Below are 8796 nucleotides of genomic sequence, written 5' to 3' on the forward strand. Positions count from 1 at the left end.
CACCTTAATCCCCAGATAGACTAAGAATTTCTTTGCCCAGTATATGTTTAGGGCTTGCTTCTCCTACCTACTTCTGAAAACCTGCAATTGTTTCATAGTGGTTTAACAGAGTTAAAATATGAGAGAGGGATGAAGCCATACATGAAATATACAAAAATATTGATACCCTTAAACCCTCTGGATAAGTGCCAATATAGGTAAGAGAGAGTCTAAAACTTTTGTTTTTAATTTTAAGCAACAACATTATATAAGAAAGAAATGCCAATTTAGTCTTTAACATTTGACCAAAAACCTTTGCTCCGTTGAAATAGGCAGTTTGTGGCATTCTCAAGATACATAGAATAGAAACATAGAATTTGATGGCAGAAAAGAACCATATAGCCCATCTAGTCTGCCCATTTTCCTGATGTAGGGACTCAAACCCCAGTAAATTATTGGTCTGGTCCCATAGTCAGGATAGCTTTTTGTCTATATCATGTATGTTTAAAGGAATAGATTATGTATGTTTGTGACCATGACTGTCTAGGTATAAGTGTATGTGAGCATGGATGTCTATGTATAAGTGTACGTGGGCATGGATGTCTACGTATAAGTGTACGTGTGCAATGTGAGCGTGGGCGTCTATATATAAGTGTATGTGAGCATGGATGTCTATGTATAGGTGTATGTGGACATGGATTTCTATATACAAGTGTGTGTGCATGGATGTGTATATATGTCTGAGCATAAATGCGTATGTGTAAGTGGTGTGAGATGTAGTATGTGTTAGCATGAGTGGTGTGAGAGGGAGTGTGTGTGTTAGAATGAATGTGTACATGCGTGTTGGTATGAGTAAGTGTGTGTGTTAGCATGTGTAAATTTGTGTGTGTTTATATGTGTGCCAGAGTGTCTGTTGGAGGGGGAGGGCAATGATGGTGCAGACAAGCTGTTTGAGGGCAAAGATTGCACAGATAAGATGCTTGGGGTATTGAGAAGCTGGGGTAAAGATGGCAGGAGCCGGCTGTTTGGGTATTTAGACGGCACTGATAAGCTGTTTGGGGCAAATGTGGCACCGTGGGACATTTTGCTTTGTGAAATTGGGGCCCCAGGGCAATTTCCGCACCACGGCCCTGTGGTTTCTAGTAATGTCCCTGCCTCTCACTATACAATCAAGCACTCTTCTTGCTTTTTCTGTTGGAAGCAGCCAATCAGTGTCAGGAAAGCACTCCTATTGAAATCAATGGAAGCACTTTTTGTGCATACGTACAGGGATCTGAACAGACCACTATCTGCGATGTTCTCCGTGCCAGTGCTGGAGCTGACTGGAGGTTTGTATATCATATGCAGGGAGATGTGTTTGATGGATTTTGCAGATTACCCAAAAGGGACACCATATAAATGTAAAGGGACCTCTCAGCTATCATTAAAGAGCACATGCTGGCTGGAGTACCCCCTTCATTTTTAAAGTGATCAACTTTAAAGTAGATTGGGCCACAATGTGACTCTACGATTGCCATCTATGCTCCCTCCAGATATTCCATCATTGATGGTCACTTTATTCACAGCAAAATCCATGGCTGTACTCCCTATGCTTTGGGGCGAAACCATCAACTAGTGTTCACCGTTTCACACCCACTTTTAGCTACAAAAGGCGAGTCATTGGGTTGCAGCTCCGTATCTGCGAAGCTGCTCGTCAGCCCTGATCGTGCTATTATCCCATAGAAACCTAGATGCGATACTGATGTAAAGACTCGGACCTTAATGAGTCCCTGATCTTCTATGACATTCAGCGTAGCTTTATGCCTATCCCATGTATGACTGAATTCCCTTAGTGTGGGAATCTACTGTAACTGGGCAGATTGCTAATTCTTTTCAATCTTTCCAACATATAAAATGCATTTATGATGGTTAGAGCTTCTTAAAACGATTGTGAATGATGACATTGCCGTCACCCAGCGTTTCACACACAAAAAAAAGAAATATTCATAAAAAAAAACCCCATCAGAGACGATGCTGCCGTCTGTAAAAGGAGAGAGAAGAAAGGAGGAGTCTGTATACGTTTGACATCAGCTCCCTTGGAGGAGTTTCAGGAAATGCAACAAGCCAACGACGGAGAGGGAGAGATACTTAACATACCTTAGCGAATGGAAGAGGGTGGCCGGTCGCTGGGTAGCTGCGATCGCTAAGTATGAAGATGGGAAATCCGATTTCTGATCAGCACTGAGAAGAAGAGAGAAAAAAAAATCCCCCCCCCCACGGCAAACAAGTTTCAACTTATTTAAATCACCAAGAGCGGGAAGAAAGAAGAAAAGAACTGCAGTGACAGTCACGTTCTGATCACCGGGGCTGATACACTTTGAGAGCGATCCGTGCGAATGTACATACCGCTGCCGTGCAACGATCCACGCGAGGACGATCCACGCATCCTGCGCTGTCCGCGGCTTCTTCTTTCCCCATGCTTGCTCAAGAGTGACAGCGTTATCAACATCATCCCACTCCGTGCGGGGTAAGGTGTTACAGCCTTGCGTGGGTTCGTCGCTACATTACTAAGCGATGCGCTTGTCTCCCCGATTACTATATACGAGATGTAGTTTTCCGGGTGGAATATGTGATTGTGTAATTACAATACTAATCTAGTAATTCCCCGCTAATCTAGCGCTGGATGCCATGGACGCTGCTGGATGGATTCGAGAATATAGACATCTGTGGCCGTGGAATCTTTGCCACGGCGCGGAACTTCAACCCTATTCTAGTCCTAAAATCTTGGGATGAGCAGTCTCTAGTACCTACAAGTATGCTATATATATAGATAGATAGATAGAGATATGTTCGCACACGATTTTATATATATTCGTAATGATATGGTGGGGAAAAAGTGATGGTTACTATATATATGTGTGTCTGTGTATATATATATATATGTGTGTATATATATATATACATACATACATATATAGATATATATACACACACATATATAGATATATATACACACACACATATATAGATATATATACACACACACACATATATATATATATATATATATATATATGCGTGTGTGTGTCACTGTGTATAGATATGCGTGTCTCTGTGTATAAATATATACACACATATATATATATATGTATATGTATGTGTGTATATACACATTATATATCTATATGTCTGTATATACATAATGTGTGTGTAGAAGCACTCACGATACATCTGATATGTTTTACCAGTCCCTTTGCAAAGCGCTGAAGCGGTTAATAGGCGTACGTAGATGTGCTATTCTTGAAGCCCTACAGGTTGTTTTGTGTCTGCGCTTGTGTGTGTACATAATAAATCCCAAATCGAAGCGCTGGAGTAACACACCCCATTGAGGAGTATTTCTCCGTACCTGCACGTTACGTTAGCACTTGCATTTTGCCGGCGCATCTGCTTCGGGATTATTGATTGTGATGTTGGCACAATGGATACAATGTATACATACACTGCACATAATGCGCTTTTTGTTTCTTTTTTTTTCTTTTCTCAGGTCAGTCTAGATAGGAAGAGAATCGGTCTCTGGAAATATTGATTCTTTCCGCCCCCTGATCGATTTCATTGTTTTTTTATTGGTGCCCGCACCTAGTGATCGCCTTTACCTTTCTGTCGCAAGAAACAGATCAATAATCCCATCTATCGGCGGTTACAAGGAGGGAAAAAGTATGATGATGACCAGCACGACCACCGACCATGTAAAAATGGAGCCCCCGTTTTACCATGAGGACACCCTGAACCTGCAGGATTTTGCCCAGATAGGATACGGCGATGGCTCCCCGGGGAGCGCTCCTGGTGCCCACCGTGGCCCGAGTGGAGAGACTGCTCTAATCAGGTACCCGTCAGAGCATAAAGTGATGGGGGCGAACATCATAATCCAGGGCAGCAACCTGAAGAAGAAGAACATGGCCGCAGTGGCAGCGGTGCCTCCTGTCATCCTGGCCGGTTTCCCCGAAGTAATCGGCCGAGGCGGCGAGGCTCTCAAACTCCTGCAGGAGGGCACCGGGCTGGGAGACCCCACCGGAGCTCCCCGGGAAGCCGTGGTGGTCACTAACCACAGCCCAGCGGTGGCAGCGGCAGAAGGAGGAGCCGTGTTGGTGGTGCCTGGGGGGAGCGGCAGCGCGACCAGTACCGGTGCGGGCAGCAGCGGCGCCTCTCCCTCGGACGCTTCTCTCCTGCCGCCTGCCGCGTCCTCTTCGGCTGCGCTAAACCTACTGAAGCTGTCCCCTCCTGAGCTGGAGCACCTCCTCATCCAGGCCACCAGTCCGGGGCTGTCGGCCTCCTCGAGCAGCAGCAGCAGTACCCCTAGTCCCGTTCCGCCTCCACCACAAGGCGCCCCTGGTGGCCCGCCTCACCCCTTCCTGTACCGCAGCCAGCAGATCATCACACAGGAACAAGAAGGCTTCGCCGACGGCTTCGTCAAGGCCCTGGCCGACTTACACAAGCAGAACCAGCTCCTGGGGAGCCCGATCTCTCCGTCGGCCCTGGCTGCCGGCTCCCCCTCTTACTCGGGCCGCTCTCTGCACCCGGCCGGGGAGGTGCCCGTCTACACCAACCTCAGCAGCTTCAACCCTGCGGCCGCCCAGCTCAGCCCTCCGCTCCCTCAGGCTCCCAGCCAGGCTGCCTACCCCGCCGCCGCCGCTTCTCCCGGGGCCTTACAGCTCCACTTCCCGGGTCTCAGTCGTCTGCACGCGGTGAGGGGAGGGCTAGACGAGCCGCAAACCGTGCCCGACGTGTCCCAGGCCGGGGCTCCAACAGGGGGTGGGGAGCCCAGCTCCCCGCCGACTCTCTCCCCCATCGACCTGGAAACCCAGGAGCGCATCAAAGCGGAAAGGAAGCGTCTTAGGAACCGCATCGCAGCCTCAAAGTGTCGCAAGAGGAAGCTGGAGCGCATCGCCAGGCTGGAGGAGAAGGTCAAGGTGCTCAAGTCCCAAAACTCTGACCTGGCCTCCACCGCCAGCCTGCTCAGGGAGCAAGTGTCGCAGCTGAAGCATAAGGTCATGAGCCATGTCACCAGCGGCTGCCAGATCTCCGTGGCCAAAGGGAGCCCGGCGGGGGGCAAGGCTGGGGACAGTCCCAGTTGCTGAGAAGCCACCCCTTCCCAAGCGTGAAGACACCAGAGCTAGCTCGGGGAGATTTGTATTTGTCCATGAAAGGCAATGATTACCTACCTCCACCACACTGACAGGTGGAGTGGGGAACATTGTGAAGGAGAGGCTGAAGTTTCTTTTAGTTGACTGTCATGGACGATATCTATTTGTTTTCTCTGCCTTTTGTATTTGATGAGAACTCATGGTATAGAAACAGAGGAGGAACAAATAAAACTGTGGAAGAAGACTGCAGCTGCAGCAGCTGCACGGGAGAGCATCTACAGACTGAGTGGGAGGCACATCACAAGAGCACATGTGGCCAGGAATCGTGGCCAAGTTACCTTTTTATCTGAAATGAAAGTGACAAGCCCTGGAGAAGATTTCGTTTCCTATAAACCCTGGATTTTCTACTAAGCCAGTGATGTGGGGCTTCTTGTTAAAGACTCCAGACTCTTATTATGTCTCACAGCAAAGAGAAATCCATCGAAAGATCGTTGCTTGTGAAGAATAGCTTGGAGTGACAAGTCTGCATCTGAGAATGAGCCTCTGTGGGACCCCACCCTTCCACCCAGACTTTTATTTAACTTGTTGGACCAGTTTAGGAACCCTGCCCTGCATTCATGAGATCAAGGGACACAACTCACTCTTACTGTGTCAGATGAAAAAGGTTGATTTACCAGCATTTGTTTCAGAACAAATTAGATTGTTTTAAGCCTGGGTGTGGAGGAGATAATATAGGATGTAAATAGGAATAGAACTTATGCAACATTTTCTTATGTGGTCATGTGCCAAAACCTACTAGATCAGTTCAGTGTGACCTTATTTTTACCAAGCAGGCAATTTTTTTTTTAACTCATTTGGCTGCCTGCTTGCGCATACACTGAACAAACTCTTTTTACAGTCTTCATTTGTGTCTGAAGATTCATAGAAGCTAGAAACATGACAGATTGTTCCAAAATGTGATTTTGGATGTGCAAAAAAATATTATATTACCTACAATCACAACAAAACAAAAACCTGTTGAATTGAGCTCTTAGGTTTTTGTTTTTGACTTAAAATTATTGGAACTTAAGAAAAAAATGGTTAAAACTTTAGTCCTTTGAGTGGCAATGTATTTACAAATAGATACATTCTGACATTGTAACCAACTATCTCAAAGTTTATTATTGGTTATAATGTTTTATAGATCCTTTAATAAGAATAATAATATTCTTTTTATACAGCTCAGGTCCAAACAAGGTCGCATTCCATCCAGCAGATGTTTTAACCCCTTAAGGACAATGGGCGGCCCCTAAACCCATTGAAAACAATGCATTTTGAGCACGTACATGTACAGGCTTTGTCATTAAGGGGTTAAAGCTATATGAATTAACTTCATAGAAAACTTTATGGTTTTCAGATAACTTTAAAACATACTTAAATCATGCAACAAGACCCACTTGTAGCCTAATGCAAGTTCTGGAGAAGGAAATCACACAGTCGGTCATTAAATGCACTTATGTAAATAAATTGTTAAAAATTAGGTAATGCGGCTAACAGATGAGTCGAGCATAAATGCTCTTTCTTCTTAATTATTTTTTTTTTTTAAGGACAAATTACTCTTAAACGCTCAGACCAAGACTCAGAAATTATTTATTGCATTCGGTCTGAAGCGAGACTTTGAGTATTCTATGTTTTGATATTTGTCGATCTTTCTTGATATTGCACTAAGTTCTAGCTGTATTTTTTGTATTGCCAATCAATGTATACATTGCGAAGAACATTATTTAAAACAAATGTTATTTAAGAAACATTAAAGGACCTAAAGGGAGGCCCCAAAAAAAAAAAAAGTGTACCCCCCCCCACAGGTAAAACGCGGGTATTATGCTTTTTAGGTCAGGGCCTTAGCATGAAGCCTAAATCACAGATAAGCTTTATCATGGATATTGTGTGTAGATAAGTAAAGGTTTCCTTTGCAATTTTAGAGATTTATCAACAGATAGTCTACGGCAAACACAGAGAGATTAAAAAAACTTTTATCCTATCTGTGTAGATGGGTTTCCACCATGGCTTGGAGGTAAAACCCGAGAGTAAAGGACAAAGTGCAGACTTTTGTATTGTTATCTGAAACACATATAAATACGCTTAGTAAATATTTGAGAAATGTTTTTATGGTATATATATATATATATTTATTTTCTAAATCTAAATGTCATTGTATTTTTGCTAGAATTTGATAAATGGTATGTAAGTATCCGGTTGTTTTCACATTGTATTGCTTTGCGATGGAGACATTTGTGATAACCCCCGAGTTTAAATATCGAGACGTGAAAATCTAGATTCTTTTTTAATTCGAAGTCTTTTGGATTCTGATTTCACTGTTCAAGATGTCGGTTTTTTTTTGCATTTTACACTACAAGGCATTGGCATATTTGTTTATTAGAACGTGAAGCTTTTTTGGATGTCAAGCAAACTTCTATTTTTGTAGTAAATATACAGTATTGGAAGAGGCTAATTTTACAGAGGACCAAATGTAGGTTTAAACTCTCAGCCTCTTTTTTTTTTATTTTTCTTCATTTTCTTATGATTTTTGCATTACATCTGGATGTGACGTTAAGAGTCACGAAAATGCAATTTGAGAAGCGAAAGTTAAGGGCTCACGTTTGGTTACATTTCTTTGAAGTGCTTAATGAGGACTCCTTTTTGCAGTTACGATAGTAGTGACTTGAATTAGTTATTATGGGAAAAGCGATTCAAATAGTTCAGAGGGGATTACATTTTTAGAGAAGTCAGACAGTTCTGCTTTGAGTAACTTGTTCGTCCGGACATTATTATATGTCAAGGATGCAACCAAAAGGGAAGTTGGACTTTTTTTTTGCTTCTTGAGGTTTTGTCTTTCAGAACAGTGGACATTTGAAAGAAGAGCTTCTGTCTTTTGATGTTTGTGTTTTAAATTCTAAAAATTATTACCGAAATAATTTTAGTCGACGTTGTTAGTGATCTGCATTCTTTCCGTATGAGCTCACCTAAGGTTTGCTTGTATTGTGTCTTGGCAAATAAAATCTGAAAACATGGTGAGATAAAGTTTTGTTTTGACGTAGTGGCTGACCATCTTTTTTGGCCCTTGTGTTGTACTTAAAGATAAACTGTCGCTGGAGTTGTAAATGTGAGCCTTGCACTTTTTCTGTAGTAACATACTTTAGAGAAAAAAAAAACGATCTTTTACAGGTGTACAGTTATGCTAACTGTTGTGATAGTGGACCATGAAAGTTAAATTGATAAAGAACAATAATTGTAGTAAATCAGATCATCGTGACGTATAGTCATGTCATTTGTCACAAACGTACACCTTATGGAACTGATTCAATCACTAAATGTCAATCTAAGATCTGTTCCTACCAGTATGTCAGACATTTTCAAGGGGCAGGGTTCACTGTAGAATAAAGTTTTTACAAGTTTTGGTATTTGATCTGTTTCAACAGAATAAATCCAAGACTGTGTGATGATGTAGCAATGGATTGTTGAAAGGGGAACACATTCTGCATATGTAGTGTTTAATTTTTAAGTAATTATTGTCAGTATTTTCCACAATACTTTGGGACCGGTTCTATCTGTTAAATTTAATCTCTGCTAAACTACTTGACTTTGTGAAGTGGAGCCGAGGCTTTACCATGTCACCTGATGCTGGCTGTTAACCCTATATTGCCTTTGCTTAGGTTCT

The 8796-nt window shown here is 42.9% G+C and overlaps 1 protein-coding gene across 1 annotated transcript; it reads left to right on the forward strand.

Annotated features, from left to right (window-relative positions):
* The first annotated feature begins 3674 nt into the window (after window positions 1-3674).
* On the forward strand, window positions 3675-5762 carry LOC128494298 (transcription factor Jun-like). The gene has a single exon (XM_053465798.1). The coding sequence runs from the start codon at window positions 3675-3677 to the stop codon at window positions 5091-5093; it is 1419 nt and encodes a 472-aa protein (XP_053321773.1). The 3' UTR covers window positions 5094-5762.
* Window positions 5763-8796: the final 3034 nt, after the last annotated feature.

Source organism: Spea bombifrons, chromosome 1, assembly GCF_027358695.1.
Source record: "Spea bombifrons isolate aSpeBom1 chromosome 1, aSpeBom1.2.pri, whole genome shotgun sequence".
Taxonomy (NCBI): domain Eukaryota; kingdom Metazoa; phylum Chordata; class Amphibia; order Anura; family Pelobatidae; genus Spea; species Spea bombifrons.

Bases quoted from the DNA above. Each gene is read 5' to 3' on its own strand.
- LOC128494298 (XM_053465798.1), top strand. From the start codon at position 3,675: ATGATGATGACCAGCACGACCACCGACCATGTAAAAATGGAGCCCCCG.